Source organism: Lithobates pipiens, unplaced genomic scaffold, assembly GCF_037356315.1.
Source record: "Lithobates pipiens isolate NorthernLeopardFrog02 unplaced genomic scaffold, aLitPip1_a1.2 Scaffold_18, whole genome shotgun sequence".
NCBI lineage: Eukaryota > Metazoa > Chordata > Amphibia > Anura > Ranidae > Lithobates > Lithobates pipiens.
This window is the reverse complement of record NW_027507758.1, coordinates 169,732,736-169,753,184: the sequence shown is the minus strand read 5'-3', so window position 1 is coordinate 169,753,184 and position 20,449 is coordinate 169,732,736. Positions and strand designations below refer to the sequence as shown.

General features: G+C 44.4%; 1 protein-coding gene across 2 annotated transcripts in view; it reads right to left on the bottom strand.

Moving 5' to 3' along the window:
• Window positions 1-20,449, bottom strand: part of MTHFD1L (methylenetetrahydrofolate dehydrogenase (NADP+ dependent) 1 like) — a 377,119-nt gene that overhangs the window by 260,382 nt on the left and 96,288 nt on the right. For both annotated transcript variants that reach the window (XM_077486370.1, XM_077486371.1), the window contains exons 11-13: window positions 15,413-15,586; window positions 12,547-12,683; window positions 10,693-10,739 (exon numbers count right to left, since the gene is read on the bottom strand). In XM_077486370.1, coding sequence (XP_077342496.1) covers window positions 10,693-10,739; window positions 12,547-12,683; window positions 15,413-15,586 — 358 coding nt within the window. The remainder of the gene's footprint in view (window positions 1-10,692; window positions 10,740-12,546; window positions 12,684-15,412; window positions 15,587-20,449) is intronic.

The following is a 20,449-nucleotide window of genomic DNA, read 5'->3' as shown; positions in this document are numbered from 1 at the left end:
AATAGGATTTTCTTTCGTCATAATTACCTGTAAGATCATTTTGAGTACATCATGCGATACAGAGATAGGCTAATAATCATTACCTATTAAGTTATACGCCATCAAGTACATCAGTTTTGTTGCAAGCACTGGATCCTCAAAAAAGAGGTGAGGGGATGTGTGTCCCATGATTTACTCAAAGAAAAGGATTTTACAGGTAAGTAAGATGAAAAAAATATATATATATTTTCTTTCATACATCATGGGACACAGAGTTAGGCCAATATTCATTACCTACTGGGACGTCCCAAAGCAATAGCCTTGAGGGGAGGGAGACACCCTGCCAAATAGTGGCCGCAGTACACTGTCCGAAAGCTGAATCCTCGACTGCTTGAACATCCACCTTATAACATTTTGAGAATGTATGCACTGAAGACCAGGTAGCAGCTTTACAAATCTGAGCCACAGATACCCGATGGCAAAAAGTCCAGGAGGTTCCGACACCTCTGATAGAATGAGCTCTCACCCTAAAGGGAAGAGCTTTAAGTTTCAGACCATAGGCCTGAATGACCAATTGACTGACCCAATTGGCAATGGAAGCTGCCTGTCCCTTCTTGGGTCCTTTTGGTAAAACAAAAGGATTCTGATCCTCGGATCTCCGCAGATCTAGACAAAACTTGACTGCCCGGACAACGTCTCTATTCCGAATGAGGCTGAGCAGGGGGGGGGGGGGGGGAGGCAAAATAAATGTCCTGATTTAAAATGAAAGGCGGACACCGCTTTTGGCAAAAAGGATGGAACAGGTCGTAACGCAACCCTGTCATGGTGAAGGATCAAGTATGCTTCCCTGCACAAAAAGGGCTACCAACTCTGACACCCTTGTTGCCGAGGTGATGGCCATCAGGAAGGCTAGCTTGCGTGCCAGCATGTCTAATGGAATTTCCTTGATGGGCTCAAATGGTTGCTTCTGTAACAGACAGCACCAAAGTCAAGTCCCAAGGACCCATAGGTGACCTAATGGGGGGAAGCAAACGAGGTGCCCCCTGCATAAAGGTTCGGACCAGTGAATGGTAGGCTAAAGGCCTTTGGAAGAATACTGACAGGGCCAAAATTTGATTGTACTCAAAGCCAATCTGATTTCCACAGCTGACTGTAGAAAAGAGAATTCTCCCAATAACGTATTTACGAGGATACCATTTTCTGGCTTCACACCAAGCAATAGACTTAGATATATCTTCCAAGTGACACCACTGGTCCCGAGATGCCATGGTCCTTTAACACCCTGGCTTCAATAGCCATGCCATCAAATTTAGAGACTGTAAATTGGGGTGGAATATAGGACCTTGAGACAGATCAGGGTGGTGTAGAAGAGTCCATGGCCCATCTATTGCCAATCTCACAATCTCCGGGAACCAGGGCCTTCTGGGCCAGGCTGGTACCACCTGAATGACTTGAACACCCCCCCCCCCCCCCCCCCCCCACACACACACACACACACACACACACACACACACACCTCCAAATCCTGCACAACAAATGTGAAAGGAGAGCGATCGGGGGAAAAAAAAAAAAAACAGGGAGTACTGGCTCAATTGAACTACCAGAGCATCTGCTCCAATTGCCAGAGGATCCATTGTTAACGACACAAACTGCTGTAGCTTGTTGAACCTGGATACCAATAGGTTAACCTCTGGACATCCCCAACTCTGGCAAATTTCCTGGAACACCCCTGGGTGCAGGGACCAATCCCCCAGGCAGATCTGCTGGCGGCTGAGATAATCTACCTTCCAGTTCTCTACTCCCAGGATATGGACTGCCGATAGAATCAGCACAGGTCCCTCTGCCCAGGGTAGTATGTGGTTCCCCTCCTTCAGAGCTGAACAACTCCTGGTACCACCTTGGTAGTTTATATAAAAGCCACTGCAGTGGCATTGTCGGACTAAACCCTGATAGGGCAGTCCTGAAGCTTCACCATCCAGGACAATAGGGCCAAACTTACTGCCCGTAACTCCAGGGAGTTGATGGGCAGGATCTGTTCTGTCCTTGACCATTTCCCCTGAGCTGTGATTCCCCTCTAGGGTCACTACCCAGCCTGAGAGACTGGCATCTGTACTCTGTACTGTCCAAGTTACCAGGAAGGAAGGATCTTCCCTTTCGCAGGTTCTGATCCTGCAACCACCAGTTTATGTTTAAGCGTGCCTGAGAAGATAACATTAGATAATCCAGGGCTTGTCCTCTCCTGTTCCAAGCCAATAAGATGTCTTGTTGTATAGGCCTGGAATGGAACTGGGCATAGGGTACTGCCTCACAGGAGGACGCCATCCTTCCTAGAAGCCTCAGAGCTGAATGGAGGGTTTTCTGGTGCCCCCTATGTTGCACACCTGATCCTTCAGGGCACAGATCCTTATGGGTGGCAAAAATACCCTTGCTTGGACTGCATCTAGGATCAAACCTAAATACTTCAGACTTTGAGCTGCTGACTTTTTGGTATTTGAGCTGCTGACTTTTTGGTATTTATGACCCAGCCCAAGATTTCTAAATACTGCACTGTGCAGGTTATGTGCTGTTCTGGAGCCTGTAGTGTGTGATCTCTAAGCAGGAGGTTGTCCAGATACCTGAACACCAAGATGCCTTGGGACCTTAAAAGACCCAGTAAAGGTGCTAGGACCTTTGTGAACACCTGGGGAGCTGTGGCAAGCCCGAAGGGTAGAGCCACAAACTGAAAATAACGTTCCTCTATTGCAAATCGCAGGAACCTCAGACGAGGCTGAAAGATAGGTACATGTAAAATACACCTCCTTTCCATCGATGGAGGCTAAAAAGTCTCCCATCTGGAGCGAGGCTACAACTGAGCGGACAGACTCCATCCTTAAGAACTGGATTAGTAGATACTGGTTCAGGGATCTTAGAAACCTGAGGGGGACCCCCCCCCTCGTAATTTCAGCTTGTAACCATGGGATATAAAGTCGAGGTGACCCACTGGTCCTGAACCACCATTTTCCAAATGTTTGTAAAGTGGACCTTGGACCTGTACAGCACACTGCAGGAATGCCTTAGAGCTGTGGTGTCCAGGATTCCACTTCGCAGGGTTCAGCACCCGGAGGTCGCATTACATGCAAAACATTGCAGGATCTTGTGTCTTTGTGAGGTTCGGGGTATCATTTATCTAAGCATATAGGAGCCTGTGTCAAATGGATCCGGTCAATCCCTTGATTTAAGAACTGTTTGTGGGACTAGAGACCTGGAACTCAAAAAACATGTGTCCATCCACCTTGCAGACACTGGTAAAAAAAAAAAAAAAAAATTGATGTACTTCCTGTATGGGAGGAGTTATATAGGGGATCATTTCCTGTCTAAGACTTTGTCTCCCAGTGTCCATTCACCTAGAGATGGCGTATAACCCAGTAGGTAATGATTAGCTTGTGTGCCATGATGTATGAAAATTTGTATTTTATGAGATAGTCCAACACAAAGTAGCACGTAATTGTGAAGTGGAAGGAAAATGGTTTTCAAAAATTTTCACAAACTGAAAAGTGTGGCTTGCATTTGTATTCAGCCTCCTGGGTCAATACTTTGTAGAACCACTGTTCCCTGTAGTTACAGCTGCAAGTCTTTTTGGCCATGTCTCTACCAGCTTTACACATTCTTCTTTGCAAAATAGCTTAAGCTCTGTCAGATTGCACAGAGCACGTCTGAACAGCAAATTTTCAAGTTTTGCCACAGATTCTCAATTTGATTTAGGTCTGGACTTTGACTGGGCCATTCTAACACATGAATATGCTCTAAACCATGCCATTGTTGCTCTGGCTTTATGTTTAGGGTTGTTGCCCTGCAGGAAGGTGAACCTCTGTCCAGGTCCCACGTCTTTTGCAGATTAACAGGTTTTCTTCTAAGATTGCCCTGTATTTGGCACCATCCATCATCCCATTAACTCTGACCAGCATCTCGCAAACTGGCCTTCTTATGGCTTTCAACCATGGCTTTCTTACCACTCTTCCATAAAGGGCAGATTTGTGGAGTGCACGAATAACAGTTGTCCTCTGGACAGATTCTCCCACCTGAGCTGTGATCTCCACAGTTCCTCCAGAGTTACCATGTGCCTCTTGGCTGCATCTGATTAATGCTTTCCTTGCCGGGCCTGTCAGTTTAGGTGGACGGCCATGTCTTGGTAGGTTTTCAGTTGTGCCATACTCTTTTTTGGATTGAACAGGGCTACGTGAGATGTTCTAAGCTCGAGATATTTTTTATAATCTAACCCCGCTTTAAACTTCTCCACAACTTTATCCCTGACCTGTCTGGTGTGTTTCTTGGCCTTCTTGATGCCGTTTGTGCAATAAAAGGTTCTCTAACAAACCTCTGAGGGCTTCGTAGAACAGCTGTATTTATACCGAGCTTGAAATTTCACACGGGTGAACACCATTTACTAATTAGGGAACTTCTGAAGGCAATTGGTTCAACTAGATTTTAGTTATGGGTATCAGAGTAAAGGGACTGGATACAAAATGTACGCCACACTTTTTAGATATGTTGAAACCCATTTATCATTTTCCTTCCACTTCACAATTAAGTGTTACTTTGTGTTGGTTTATCACATAAAATCCCAATAAAACACATTTACGTTTTTGGGCTGCAACATAACAAAATGTTGAAAATGTCAAGGGGTACGAATACTTTTCCAAGGCCCTATATATAAATCAGACCCAATAAAAATAGGATGCCAACATGTATTTTAGATGCCATGTACACCATGCTGAAATGTACAGGTTTGAAAGTGGCCTTATAATGAGAACTATAGGCAAATTCTCTTCATTTTGGATAGAGGAAGGGACGATTATAAATCGGTCTTGTTTAGATTTCCTTTCACTTCTTGTCCTGTAGCCAAAACAGGAAGCGAGGAAATCTCTGCAAATTAAGGGATTTTCTTTTACTTTCAATGATAATGGTAAACAGGGCAAATAGGTGGTGAATCTCCCTAACGGGGGCACAGACTGCCCAAACCGACAGGGATCTTAATCCCTCTCCACTATCCAAAACTAAAAAGCAAAAGCCTTTAGTTGTACTTTAAGAGGAAAACATAAGCCGAAATAGCACACCTACTCTCGAAATTTTTTGTGGATCATCTGTTGGCGTTCACAGCATAGATGACCAGTAACAAGTATGCAGGTCAAAGAAAAGTGAGGAATTTTCATCTGTTCTCTGGCTCCAGGGAAGCAGCTCAGAGTATTGAAGTCAGAGACAACTAACATCTTTTGAAGGAGAGGTCACTAATGGCAGTGTATACAGGACTGAATCAGTTCACTTCGTCGGGTCTCCAGTGGAGCAGTAACTCCCATAGTTCCTCATCTTGCTAAAACATTTTAAAGTCTTCTCCTTAACATGAAATAGTTTTAAAAAATGTGATAGAAACACCCTCATAATGTACACGAGGGATATATTCTCAGTTAACATGATTCTTAAACCTCTACCAAACACTGAAATACCAGTTTTGGGAAGTCCCAACTGCTCAGAACTAAAGCAGCAGGTCTAGCTTGGTTATTATAATGACCGGTTTAGAATCTAATATCAGTTTACCCCAGACGACATCTCTAATGCAAAAAATAAAAAAGATAAAAAAACAGGCCTCCAAGAAATATAATAAATGGTAAGCCAGGGAGAGCAAAGATAGGAGGCGAATTTAGGGGAAAATTGAGAGCGAGTGTATGTATGGTGATCGCCACATCCTCCCTTAATTTCTGAGGCAGAAGCTGCTCTCAGGAGGAGGTCGTCCAGGTAACCCACGATTGCGATCCCTCTGTGGCTACCATGAGACCCAGAACTCGCATGCAAAAACGCAGTGACGACCACCACATCAATAACTGCACTGTGGTTTAAAGAGTCTACAGCTTGTTCGAAGGGAGAAAGACTCTTGCCTCTGAGGAGTCCAGAATCAACCCCAAGTACTTCAGGCGCTGAGTTGGCACCAACACAGACTTCTGGAGGTTCAACACCCAACCAAACTCCCGGAGAGTCTGTATGGTGATAGCCACATCCTCCCTTAATTCTGAGGCAGCTGCTCTCAGGAGGAGGTCGTCCAGGTAACCCACGATTGCGATCCCTCGTTGTCTCAGGCCAAAAGGAAGAGCTACAAATTGGTAGTGCTCATCCCTTACTGCAAATCGCACAAACCTCTGGTGTCTGATGCATATGGGGACATGCAAGTATGCATCCTTGATGTCCAAAGACGCCAAGAAATCCCCTTGATGAAGTGCAGCGACCATGGAATGAACCGATTCCATCCTGAACCTCCACACAGCAATTGAGGGCCTTGAGATCCAGAACCAGACTGGCCCCTTCCTTCTTCAGGACTACAGATTGGAGTAGAATCCCTGAAACCTTTCCAATCACCCCCCCCCCCTCCCCCCCGCAGTAGCAAGTCCTGTACTGCCCCAAACAGGGTCTCCCGACAAGCCGGAAGAAGATGAAGGTTGGGAGGGGGGAATCTGTTTAGCGGACAAGAAAGAAATTCTATTTTGTAGCCTAACGAAACCAGTTCGCAGACCCACTGGTCGGAAAGGAAAGAGGTCCACCGGACTGCAAACTCCCGAAGGCAACTCCCCACCTGAGAGTCGGGTGGGGGTAAACCTTCATGCGGCAGATGATTTGCTTGCGGGTTTCTTTGGCTTGTGAAACCAGGGACACCTTTGTCCCTCAGCGGGCACCTTGTCGGACTAGGAATGCTTACCCGCCTACCCGGGCAGACGAAAAAGCTGATTTTGAGCGTAAAAAGAGGGGCCCTGCCTACGGCGTGGCTCCTTACACATTCTGGACTGTGGAAGCAAAGTACTCTTTCCCCCAGTAACATTCTTAATGTCATCCAGCGAGGCTTCAAATAGCCTCTCCCCTTGGAAGGGCAAATCCGCCAGCGCTTTCTTAGATGCCTGGTCCGCAGACCAGCATTTAAGCCAAATCAAGCGACAGCGCCACTGCCGATACTGAGGCTCTAGAAAGCAAAGGGGCCATATCCAGGGCCCCATCACAGACAGGCTATGGCTTAAGGCTGTGCACCAACTGGTCTGCCAGTTCCACGCAGACTGGGGAAACCTGTTCCTTCCCCAACTCGCGGTGCAACAACAGCCCATTCAGTAAGTGTTTGTGACAGAGTCTTGGCTAACACTGGCCGCAATACTGACCCCACCACCGTAAACATGGACTGGGCAACCGCCTGAGCCCTTCTGTCAGCAGGGAGCCACCAACCCATCTGCCCAGGGGTCTCTCGTCCTGGGCACAAACCTCTGCACCTTCCGATTGAGCCGGGAGGCCAAGGAGGTCCACATCTGATGTGTCCCACCTTAGGCAAAGGACCCGGAATAAATCCGGATGCCATGACCATTCCCCTGGGACCAGCATCTGACGACTTGGGTAGTCGGCCTTAGGTAGTCAGTTTTCTACGCCTGGAATGTATATGGCTGATCAGCGAGGCACGTGCCGCTCTGCCCACTGGAGGATGTGAACAACCTTGTGTTGCGACCGAGCTCCTCGTTCCTCCTTGATGGTTGACATATGCCACTGCCGTGGCATTGTCCGACTGGATCCTGACTGGATGCCCCTGTAGCCTCCTTGACAACGTGGAGAGGCACAGTCTGATCTCCCGAAGCTCGAGCACATTGATCGGCAGTTGGGATTCTTCCCGTGACCAGAGGCCCTTGGCTGACTGTACTGTTAAAAAAATAAAAAAAAAAACTTTCCCCCAACCGGTCAGGCTGGCGTCCGTTGTGATCACCATCCAATGGAGAGAAACAAACAATCTCCCAGACTGAAGGACCAGAGACCTCAGCCACCAGAGAAGGAAATCCCTGACTAACTGGCTCACCCAAATTTGACAATCCAGGGATAATGGAGATTTGTTCCATTTTGACAAAATCTCCTTCCGCAAGCCCAGGTACTCCTGGTGTTTAGTCGGCACTAACACTGACTTCTTTAGGTTGAGCACCCAACCAAACTCCGGGAGAATATGCATGGTGATCGCTACATCCTTCATTAATTCTGAGGCCGAAGCTGCTCTCAGAAGGAGGTCGTCTAGGTAACCCACGATTGCAATCCCACATAGCTCCCATTCTAGCACTGTTAAGGAAAACACTTTGGTAAACACTCGGGGTGCTGACGTCAGGCCAAAAGGGAGAGCCACAAACTGGTAGTGCTCTTCCGACTGCAAATCGCAGAAACCTCTGATGCCTGAGGCATATGGGTACATGTAAGTACGCCTCCTGGATATCCAGGGATGCCAGGAAGTCTCCCTGATAGAGTGCAGCGACCACGGAGCGAACTGATTCCATCCTGAACCTTTGCACTTTCACAAAGCTGTTGAGGGTCTTCAAGTCCTGGATTGGACGTACCCTTTCCTTTTTGGGGACTACAAACAGATTGGAGTAAAATCCCTGAAACCTTTCTAGCATCGGTACATGTACTATCACCCCACACAGTAGCAGGTCCTGAAAAGGGACCGCCACCTCAGCAAAGGTTCCTGCTGCATCCTGTATCTTCAGGGTATCCCGCACCACAGTGATAAGTGCTCCTACTAGTGCTTTTTCCTGCTCTAACCCAGATGCAGAGTCATTCTCACTGTCCGATCCGCATCCTCTTATACACCAGAAAATGGGGCAGCCAGTCACAGCGGGACCAGAGTCTAAATCAGAGCGAGCCAGTTGCCACAGGAGGGATGTCTGGGGAAAAAGTGCCAGCTTCTGACGCCATGCTCACCCTCACTCGTCTGCCACAGGTAAAAATGCACTAAGGCTACATTAAAATGGCTGCCGGACATCCGTAGCACAAAAATCACAAAGAAAATGGCCGCCAAACCTTCTAGAAAATGGCCGACAGCCCATACACTGCATAAGACTGCAGGAAAATGGCCGCGGCCTCAGCAAAATGGCGGCAGCCTCTCCTGAGGTAAATTTACTCAGGCAAAGGGAACAGAAAGGTCAAAACTGACCTTAACAGCCAGTGCAACCCCCCGCCAAAGCCCGAAGACCCCTCGGGGGGACCCCTGGCCTAGGTACATACACCACACCTTAATCCCAGTCACACAGGGGCCCCAGCAGTGGGAGGAAGGAATGAGGGATATGGAGAGGGGAAAGGGAGAGCAAGAGACCCCCTAGTTGACCTCCCAGGGAATGCCCAGCTGCGCTATCATGCCGGGGCAGGGTGAGCCATACTTACCCTTCCTGTCAGGATTGCTGGACGCATTCCACCACAGACCCATCATCCGAGCAGTACGGGGTGGCTGTTGGTGGCCATGGTACACGGACATGGACAGCAGTAGCCCGGTCACATGTGTGCCCCAGAACATATAGCTCACCAGCCGCCCCTGGAGCAGAAGGGGCATGTCGTGGCTGACCCAGCGCATAGCTAGGGTATGCTCACGCTCGATGGCCAGGCTGGGGAGACTACAAGGATCTATATTATCCAGCCTGTCACCCAGCCCGGCTGTTGATTGTAGATCACAGGTTCAAAAATTGTAGAAAATTAAAAAAAAAAAAAAAAAAAAGAAATCCCAGGACCAATGATCTCCTCAGGGAGCCAGGTCCTTCTACACTAGGCAGAAAAAAAACTGAGCTGCAAGAAGCAGGGTGAGGGATTATAGCCAGAGGGACCGCCCCCTGGGCGGCACTGTGCAGTCTTGCTGTTTTTACATGTGTTACATGTTCTGCCTAGTCCTCTCTTGAAGGTGGCGTGATAACCCCAAGGTCAAGAATTAAAGGAGCTGTGTCCGTCAATGAACGAAAGAGAAAAAGTTTTTCAGATCCAGCTGCAGCACATGCAATAATTTTTCTTCCCTTCTCTAAAGCCAGTTTACCTGTTGGGAGCAAAGTAAAATACTTGGAATTCTGGGTATGGGTGAGCACGAGACTCGCGCCCCCCCCCCCCCCCCTCTATTCCATGCGACAGCATTGGTGCTTTGTTATTGGTCCAACAGTTTCACACAAGGGCAGGGAAGGACTTAACAGCTCTGTGGATGTTTGGACAAACTGAACTGTGAGCTTACATCAAGCTTTCTTTCCCTATACCCAAAATTACAGGAGAGGAAACTGCTTGGGAGGGGCAAAAGTCAAGTAAATCCCATTTTTCCTCTGCATTGGCAACAGAAAGGATTGCATTAAGGAAATCAGTGCACTGTATTGTTTGATGGGTGTGGAGGATACAATATTGCTGCTACAAAAGTTTTAGCACTCTATGGGAATAAAAGATGTCAAAATAGATGTAGGTGATGATCAGGCACACTATAAAAAAGTTACTGTGTGGCACTAGTGGGTGCTCACTTTCCTAAGAAGCTGCAGGCAATTGTATGTGGCCGCACAAGTTTGCTTTATCCAGCTACCTCATTTGGCCTTAGTGTTAATGTAGGGGTATGATGAACACAAGTGAATGTAATCCATATAGTTCACAAAAATTAACATAACAGAATGAAGTTGCATGGATTAATCATCTTATGTCTATAGGCATGTTAAAAGGAAGCTTGTACGGAGAAAAATAGGATGCCATTACTGGTCTCTCCTCAAATGGGTAGTTCAACATTTTAAGCTGTTCCCCAAGAACAAGAACTGATCTGCATACTTGTTTTAAGTTAATGATTTCACAAGCTGAATTAGACCAGTGTGGCAGTCAGGCAACTAGCATTCAGCATGAGAACAAACTTTTCCCTTGCATTAGAAAATGCTTGATTGTTCTTGTATATACCTCTTCCATAGGGATAACTTGAGCATAGCCACCTCCTGCCGCTCCACCTATGAATATAACAAAAATGATATAAAAAGCAGAACACCATACAATTTTATGAAAAATGCAAAAAAATAAATAAAAAAATACACTTACTAGAAGTCATAGGGGTGGATTTACTAAAGGGAAAAAGGTCTGTATAGTTGCACCAATTTTCTCAGTTTAGTAAATGTGGTAAAGCTCTGCTGCTTTGCACCATCCAATCATGTGCAAGCAAAAATTCTTAGTTTTTTTTTATTTTCCTTCCATCCGATTGGGTATTCTTTACAAAGTGAACCTTTATCACATTTACTAGTTCTGGGGGAAATGGGTGTAACTGCACATGCAAAGTACACACTCTGGGGGTGATTTACCAAGACTGGAGAGTGCAAAATCTGGTGTACAGTAGCTGTGCATGGTAGCCAGCTTCTAACTTCAGCTAGTTCAATTAGGCTTTGACAAAAAAATAAAAAAAAATTAAAAACCCTAGAAGTTGATTGGTTTCTATGCAGAGCTGCAACCGATTTTGCACTCCAATTTTAGTAAATCAACCCATCTATTTGCCTTTAATAAGGCCACCCCATAGAATGCAATGACAGACACGTTAGAAGAAAATGATTCTCAACTACTGCTCGATCCATCAAATCACCAACAAACCAAGTGTATTTCAAAACAATTTCAAGTAATAATTCACACCTTTACCGCGATCTAATGTTAGAATGCATTATAAGACAATTTACTTACTGATAAAGTATTATAGTAAAATTAAAAAAAATAAGCACACAAAAAAGTGCACCTCTGATGAAAATAAAACATCGGGTATGATTCAAAGTCTTCAGGGCAAGGACGTACAATACATTTTTTAAAAAGTACCAACTTCAAGTGGAAGTAAACCCTTTTTTTGACCTAGTACCCACAGTAAGGCTTACCTGTAGGCACAGTGAATATTGCCTAAACCTGCACAGCTTAGGAGATATTCACATTGCATTCAACCAGTGACGTCACATGGGTATGCTGTCCCTTCGGAGCGCTGCGGTCCATGACATCGCGGCACAGCCAAATCAGATGCCAGGAGGACGCAAACCCAGAAGAGCACTCTGCTGGAGGGCTTCATTTTAAGGTATTTCAGGATGTGCTAGTAGGCGATGCATACTAGCACATGCTGCCATTGTCTTACAGGGTTTAAAAAGAAAAAAACAAAATGAAGTTTACTACTGCTTTCAGTCGGAGAAAGCATGTGCTTACAGATAGACCATCTGCTGTCTACCACATGCAATCTAAAAAACTAAAATTATTATTATTATTCAGGGTTTATTATAGCGCCAAGTTTATACAAGCTTTACAACATGAGGGCAGACAGTACAGGCGGAATCAGAGGGCCCTGCTCATTAGAGCTTACAAAACAGGATCTCTTCTAGAAGTCTGGCTCAACCAAAAAAATAATCTGATTGCACTGCTGCCAATAAAGCCAAGGTTAGAGGATCTACATGTGGCTTGGATGCAAGGCTTGGAAAGCAACTAAGGAGGCAAAATATAAAATTTTGGATAATTATGTCAAGTCAGCTAGGAAACCGGAAACTGTGGATGCTAGGGTCCCAATTCAACTGCCAACCAAGACTACCAGGCAGGTTTTATACAACCTAGTGAAAAAACAGCACTGTCCATGGGTGGAGGTTCTAATATAGGAAGGACTGTTATTTGGGCCTAATTGGGGAGGCATTTACATCCAAGCGTAGAACACGATTTACCTAAAACTACCTTCTATTTCCTGAGAAACGCATTTAGTTTTAGTGAAAGAAAGCATCTGTACACGAGCCCCCATCATTCCAAACTTACCTTTAACACCAAAAGTGGGCCCTTGTGAAGGTTGTCTCAAGCATGCAAAAGAATTGATATCTTTATGTGCGGTGAGAGCTTGTACCAGCCCAATGGTAACTGTGCTTTTCCCTTCACCAAGAGGAGTAGGAGTTATGCTAAAATTGTGAAAAATAAAGAAGAAACATATGTCAAATGACTTTATGATACTTGCTGTGGGATGGTTCTACTTCCAAAATAAAGTGAAGAAAAGGTCATAGCTGCAACATGAATGAATGAGGCTGCTGTAAGCGGTACCTGGTCAGATAGCACACATGGCTTGCATTTAAACCATTTGGCATGATACACAAGAGAAGAATCAACTATTATTTTGGCAAGAAATCGAAAGACTGAAGTGAATTTTGATAGGGGTCTACACATAACTACAGAGCCAAAATCTGAAAAACTATCAAATTATCCACTGTGGAGCTGCTTTAGCAGCTACTCAGGTGCTCCCGTGTATACTTGAATGTGCAAGAGAGTAAAACCACACCATCAGAAAAGCAATACAATGCCATGAGACAAATGTATGCAAATCCAAAACTAAGACACTCAATTATGTGAATGAGAACTAACCACATGACGTTAGCATTTAACCAACTAGTAGTATGTATAGGAATCTATGCTTACAAAGAAACCTGACAGAAGGGCTATATTGCCCACAACATACATATTCAAAAAGATCTGCACGTGTCCCCCAGTCATTGAAATGTGAGGGATCGCTAATGTCAAAAACGCTGTGTATATGAAAATGAGCACTAGTTATCAGTTTGGCAATCATTTGTATACAACCTAGGCACAGGCTTTTACACTAATTTAGCAGTGGTTTTAGATCAAATAGGACACAAGTAAATTACAACTGGTCGCTTTCGCTCCATGATTACCAGGCAGAAATGTTTGTCATACACAATTTTTTAGTCATTTTAGCCACAAAAAAAAAAAAAAAAAAGATTATATCTTTGACCATCAAAAGATTAAATTCTAAACTATGGGATTTTTTTTTTTCTTCATTTTGAATAGAGTAAGGGTGGGTAATAACCCCTGTCAGTTTTTTTTTGCCAGTGTTCCAATGGAGAGATTTTTCTTGCTTCCTGTTCTAAAGCCAGAAGAGAAAGTGAGAGAAAACCCCTCCAAAGTGAATCATCAGAACTAGTGTCCCCACTGGAAGATTTCCTCTTTTACTCTTCTGGGAACAACCAGAAATGTGGCATTTTCTTTTGCTTTCAATGATACTGGTAAACCGTTATAAAGTCAGTGGTGAAATGGATGGGCTGGTGTCTTTATTCAACCTTACTGTTCCACATCTTTACCGCTCTAACAGAACCTCCTATGCAGTTTAGGGTTAAACTGCTTCTCCCTGCATGGCTACGTGTCTTAAGAGACCGGAGACTGAAGACTTTACTCCCTATGCTAGAATCACTATTTAGATACTTGTATATTACGATCATATCTCCCTGGAGAAGAGAGACTTAATATTTACAGTCTGCCATAAATTGTATTAGCTTGTCTCTCACACACACTAGTTGGCTGAAGGGCACATTTCAAACCTCCACCCAATCCCGCTAACAGCAGATTTTTTAAATTGGATATCAAGTTTATGAAATTTCTACATATGCCAAGAATACTATTAAAACACGTGTTACGTTGTTAAAGTTTGTGATTTCTATTTCGGCGCTTTAAAAAAGTACTTACCACAAACATCTAGCTCCAAAAAGGAGCAAATAGAACGAGCACTGCAATACATATGCTCTGAGGTGCCGCTTCCCACAAACCTAGCATTCTGACGGAAAGTGTCTGAACTAGAAAAGCAACATAAGCCCGCACTAACATCTGCTGCTAAAATTATAAAATGAATGATTTTTAGTTTGCTGCTCTAGAGGAAGTAGTTCTTGTCCAGGATGTACATCCCGTAGCCAGAGCTAAATTTAAAATTTTTGCTTCCGCGGCCAGCTACCGCAATCCACCTCCTCTCCAAGATTTGTTTTGTCATTAGCCTCTTTTTTTTAACAAGGTTTCCAATAAAATTTGTATTGAAATTTTAATATTCTTTTTGATGCATTATATCTCAATATGATTTAACCATTACCAGGGGCCATTTAAGTCCCACTAGGGGGTTAAATTGTGAATGGGAGGAGCATTCTTCTACCCAGACACTGGCTGCTATCACAAGAAAGTCATTTTCTAACAAGGAAAAGAAAAACAGAATAAAAAAAAAAGGGAAAACATTAAATGGATCTTGGTCAGAAGACTAATGCCGCGTACACATGAGCAGACTTTTCAACGGACTAGGACAGAGTTCTGACGGACTTTGCGAATGAATGAACTTGGCCACACACAATTACACTAAAGTCCGACGGATTGGAACGTGATGATGTGCGACCGGACTAGAATAAGAAAGTTTGAAGCCAGTAGCCAATAGCTGCCCTAGCGTCGCTGTTTGTCCATCGGACTAGCATACAGACGAGCGGATTTTTCGATAGGAACTGGATCCGGCGGAAAAATTTGAAACATGTTCCATTTCTAAAGTCTGTCGGATTTTTGCAAATCAAAAGTCCGCTGCAGCCCACACACGATCGAATAGTCTGCCGGAATCGTTCCGTCGGACCTTTGATGTCGAAAAGTCCGCTCGTGTGTACGGGGCATTCGATTTTGCTATTTAATGAAAACTGCATTCAAAACATTAACATAAAAGTATACGCTATATTGAAAATACTATGACTATAGCACATCCGACTACACAAATTACCAGACTGTTAAGCAAGAATTTACAGTAGCCAAGTAATTTAACTCTACAAAGAAAAAGACCAGAACGTTCAACATTAAAAATGGACCAACTAAGTATTCTTACCCTGCAACCAAGACATATTTTCCATCTGGTTGCTCTTTTAATCTGTCCAGAACAGACAGGCGTACTTTGGCTTTGGTGCGACCATACATTTCAAGTTCGTCAGAAACCAATCCTATCTCTTTGGCAAGCACATCAATAGCTTTTGGACTCTGTCTTCGAGAAATCTCAATATCACTGTAAGAATGAAAATAAACAGATACATTGGTTTTCGGTGGGCAGCAGTATAGAATATACCCCATATGGCAGCTGAAGTGGCAAAACTAAAACACATGCATGTCCTGTGTTTACCCATGTGGTGCCTAAATGCCAATTTCATTAATCTACATAAAAGAATGAAGCTTCTCATTGCTGCAGCAAGGCACAGGTAGCTACTAAGGAAGTTCAGACAGTTGCATGAATCCTGCAAGATACAGCTGTTTGTATAATTCACTTAGAGCTCCTTCAAACAGCGGGGAAAAAAAAAATAGAGAAAATTAAGTGAATTTGAACTCAAGGAGGAGGAACTCTATAAATATTACTTGTGCTAAAGCAGTGCGTTAATATTCTTTTGCCTTGGATTCCTCCTGAAAAATACAACCGCAATTCCAAAAATGTTGGAACTCTACAATCTACATAAAAACAGAATGCAAGGATTTGCAAATTCCAAAACACATACAGTGGGGACGACGGAAAGTATTCAGACCCCCTTAATTTTTTCACTCCATTATACTGCAGCCATTTGCTAAAATCATTTAACTAATTTTTTTTCCCCCCTCAATGTACACACAGCACCCCATATTGACAGAAAAACAGACTTGACATTTTTGCAGATTAAAAAAGAAAAACTTAAATATAACATGGTCCAAGTATTCAGACCCTTCGCTCAGTATTTAGTAGAAGCATCCTTTTGATCTAATACAGCCATGATTTTTTTTGGGAAAGATGCAACAAGTTTTTCACACCTGGATTTGGGATCCTCTGCCATTCCTCCTTGCAGATCCTCTCCAGTTCTGTCAGGTCGGATGGTAAACGTTGGTGGACAGCCATTTTTAGGTCTCTCCAGAGATGCTCAATTGGGTTTAAGTCAAAGCTTTGGCTGGGCTATTCAAGAACAGTCACGGAGTTGTTGTGAAGCCACTCCTTTGTTATTTTAGCTGTGTGCTTAGGGTCATTGTCTTAGTGGAAGGTAAACCTTTGGCCCAGTCTGAGGTCCTGAGCACTCTGGAGAAGGTTTTCGTCAAGGATATCCCTGTACTTGGCCGCATTCATCTTTCCCTCGTCCTGTCCCTGCATCTGAAAAACACACCCACAGCATGATGCTGCCACCACCATGCTTCACTGTTGGGACTGTATTGGACAGGTGAAGAGCAGTGCCTGGTTTTCTCCACACATACCGCTTAGAATTAAGGCCAGAAAGTTCTATCCTGGTCTAATCAGACCAGAGAATCTTATTTCTCACCATCCTGGAGGTGTTTTTTTTTAGCAAACGCCATGCAGGCTTTCATGTGTCTTGCACTGAAGAGAGGCTTCAGTCGGGCCACTCTGCCATAAGCCCCGACTGGTGAAGGGCTTCAGTGATGGTTGACTTTCTACAACTTTCTCCCATCTCCCGACTGCATCTCTGGAGCTCAGCCACAGTGATCATTGGGTTCTTCTTTACCTCTCTCACCAAGGCTCCCCTGATAGCTCAGTTTGGGTGGACGGCCAGCTCTAGGAAGGGTTCTGGTCATCCCAAACGTCTTCCATTTAAGGATTATGAAGGCCACTGTGCTCTTAGGAACCTTAAGTGCAGCAGTATTTTTTTTTATATCCTTGGTCAGATCTGTCCCTTGCCACAATTCTGTCTCCGAGCTCTTCAGGCAGTTCCTTTGACCTCATGATTCTTATTTGCGCTGACATGCACTGCGAGATGCAAGGTCTTATATAGACAGGTGTGTGGCTTTCCTAATCAAGTCAAATCAGTATAATCAAACACAGCTGGACTCAAATAGGTGCAGAACGATCTCAAGGATGATCAGAAGAAATGGACAGCACCTGAGTTAAATATGAGTGTCACAGCAAAGGGTCTGACTACTTAGGACCATGTGATATTTCAGGTTTTCTTTTCTAATAGATCTGCAAAAATGTCAACAATTCTGTGTTTTTCTGTCAATATGGGGTGCTGTGTGTACATTAATGCGGAAAAAAAAAAAATTAACTTAATTGATTTTAGCAAATGACTGCAACAAAAAGTGAAAAATCTAAGGGGGTCCGGATACTTTCCATCCCCACTGTATGTTTTCTATTGTGAATAAAATATCAAAAATGCTTAAAACAGAGCAATTGTACAATAAAAAAAAAAAAAAAAAAAAAAAGGAAGTAGTAATTTTGACATTTGACATTGATGGTAGCAACACATCTCAAAAAGGTTAAGATAACCAGTAAACCTTCAGATCTTTTCCAAGCTAATGATCGCCACCGGACTGTCAGTGACGTCGCGCTTTTGCGTCGGAGGCGATGGCTTAGGCCAGGGCTTATGCCTTCCGGAACGCCGAGGGGACCATGCAGATGATGCCCTTTTGGTGTTGTAGACCTGTGGGAGGGTGGATTGGGTGGGGTCTGACACCTGCAGACAATGGACAAATCATGCAGATACTATAAAATCCCACAGCTCCCAGGAGATCCTGAGGTGTTCCCTGGTAGTGCTGTCATACACTAATACAAGACTGATGGAGTGCTTGGTAAGTGCAGCTTTTGGAATGATTCTGACTGGGTAATCCTTGTACTTATGCGACACCCATTCATTTACTAACATTACTACTTAACCCACACAATATTATTCTTTAGTAATATACCCATAATCCTACTTCCTCACTTTATGCATATAGCATTCAGTGTCATATCACTCGTGTTTGGCACCTTGATCCATTTCACGTTCACCATCTTATTCAACTATCCTCCTTTTTCTTTTCTCTTTTCCTCACATACACACATGCATTATTCTCTTCATACTCATCTAGTTGCCCACACCTGTCACTTTACACTTCCAATATTTGGTTGTTTCAGTTTTCTTTTGCAGTAGTTTGGTTTTGTTTTGTTTTCACATCCCTCTTGCCCCGTCATCAGTCTACCTCACATCATGCATTTTCACTTCACCCATCACATCACCACACCTTATCCCTCACCCACCTTTTTTTCCCCACTGTCGGCCAATCCCTCTTATAATCAATATAACTAACGAATAAACTACGCCATGCTATGTATAACTAGTTTAATTCTTTTACAATATGAATCCATTAAATTACCAAGTAATAATAAGCCTACCGCTGCCAAGCACTTCTATATACTCCCTCTAATATTATTTAATGATGACTTACAAAAAGTTTTTTTGCATGTCCATCTGCAGGTGTTTTACCCCCCATCCTCCTCTCTGGGTCCCAAAACGTGGCCCCCTGTAAGCTCAGTGGACTATGCACCCACCCAGGAGGCACGGGGGGGAACATGTGGCAGCGATGGGATCACTGGATGGCCATAATCCTGCAATGCCGGTTCATGCGACACGTCCTCATACACCCATTGGTAACTATATCTCTATATGCATGGAGACATAATTTTGCATAATTTGAAATACTATACCTATATATATATTTTTATATTGTCCAAAGTCTTTAGATATTTTGACATTTCCCTAGAATATAAATCCCCCTGAAGAGACCGGAAATCACAAGGGTCGAAATGCATCAGGGTTTTTCATGTGGATACATATGTTACGAATACAATTGGCAAACCATGCCTGTACATAGATTTTTTGTTCCATGTTTGTATTTGTCGCACTACCTATATGGATGATGTATTATTGTTCATTTGGAATTACTATTGTCTGTTAAATAAATGATTTTTTTTTTACATCAGCTATTTTCACACCAACTCTCTGCTGCTAAAAACCCCCTGGGGAAATTTCCTGCGTTTGTCGTATACTTATGGGTTATGCAGCTTTGGGGGCTCCCTTATTGTGTTATTTTTCCTTTTTACATTTTCCAAGCCAATTACCTTCCAATGCTGAAACACCTATCCTCCCTCCTTAAAGCGGGAGTCCGCGTTTTTTTTTCTTTTTTAAAGCCAGCAGCTACAAATACTGCAGCTGCTGACTTTTAAAATAGTGACACTTACCTGTCCAGCGCGCCCGCGATGTCGGCACCCGAAGCCGATCTCTCGATCGTCTCTCGGGTGCTGCCGCCCCCATCTTGGGTATGGGAATCAGGAAGTGGAGCCTTTCGGCTTCATTTCCCGGTTCCCTAGTGCGCATGCGCGAGTCGCGCTGCGCAATAAGGATGGACCCGCTGCCTCTGGGATCTTTGCGTTTCCCAGCAGGTAGCGGGGGACTTTCGGAAAGGGGCGTAATCTACGCCCCTTTCCGCAGAGAGCTATCCCGGAAGTGGGTGCAGATACCTGTACTGTACAGGTATCTGCACCCCCCTCCCCCCTGAAAGGTGCCAATTGTGGCGCCGGGGGGGGTTCCGATGAGCGGAAGGTCCACTTTAGGGTGGACCTCCGCTTTAAATGACTCGTGCCCTCTGTGTATCTTGTGGTTAGGACGCATCACAGCTGTAAAAATGACACCGCTTCCTAAACTCCTCTATCTGTACAGAGTCCTCCCGATAGCAATCCCCCCCCCCCCCCCCCATTTCCATCGCATCATTCAGGGCAGAGTGTTTAAGATACATATGGGGTACCACGAGGCCTAGAGTCCCAAAATCGGTTCTGTAGCAGATCAACAGGTGGCTTGGGGGGTACCTAATTTTGCGAGATACTACCAAGCAGCCCAACTAGCTCAAATGGCTTTGTATCACGCTAAAGAAGAAACACCCATCTGGGTTAGCTTAGAGGATGTTGAGGTTCACCCCATTTGCATATCTAACCTGCCATGGCTGCCAGCCTCCGCACGAGGCTCTATATCTAACCCTATAACCCTCCATACGCTTAAACTCTGGGACAGACTGAGGACCCCGTTTAAATGCTCTCCTCATTCCCCACACCTTTTTAGGCCATCCCCATTTCTATCCAGCCTTTTCGGAACCT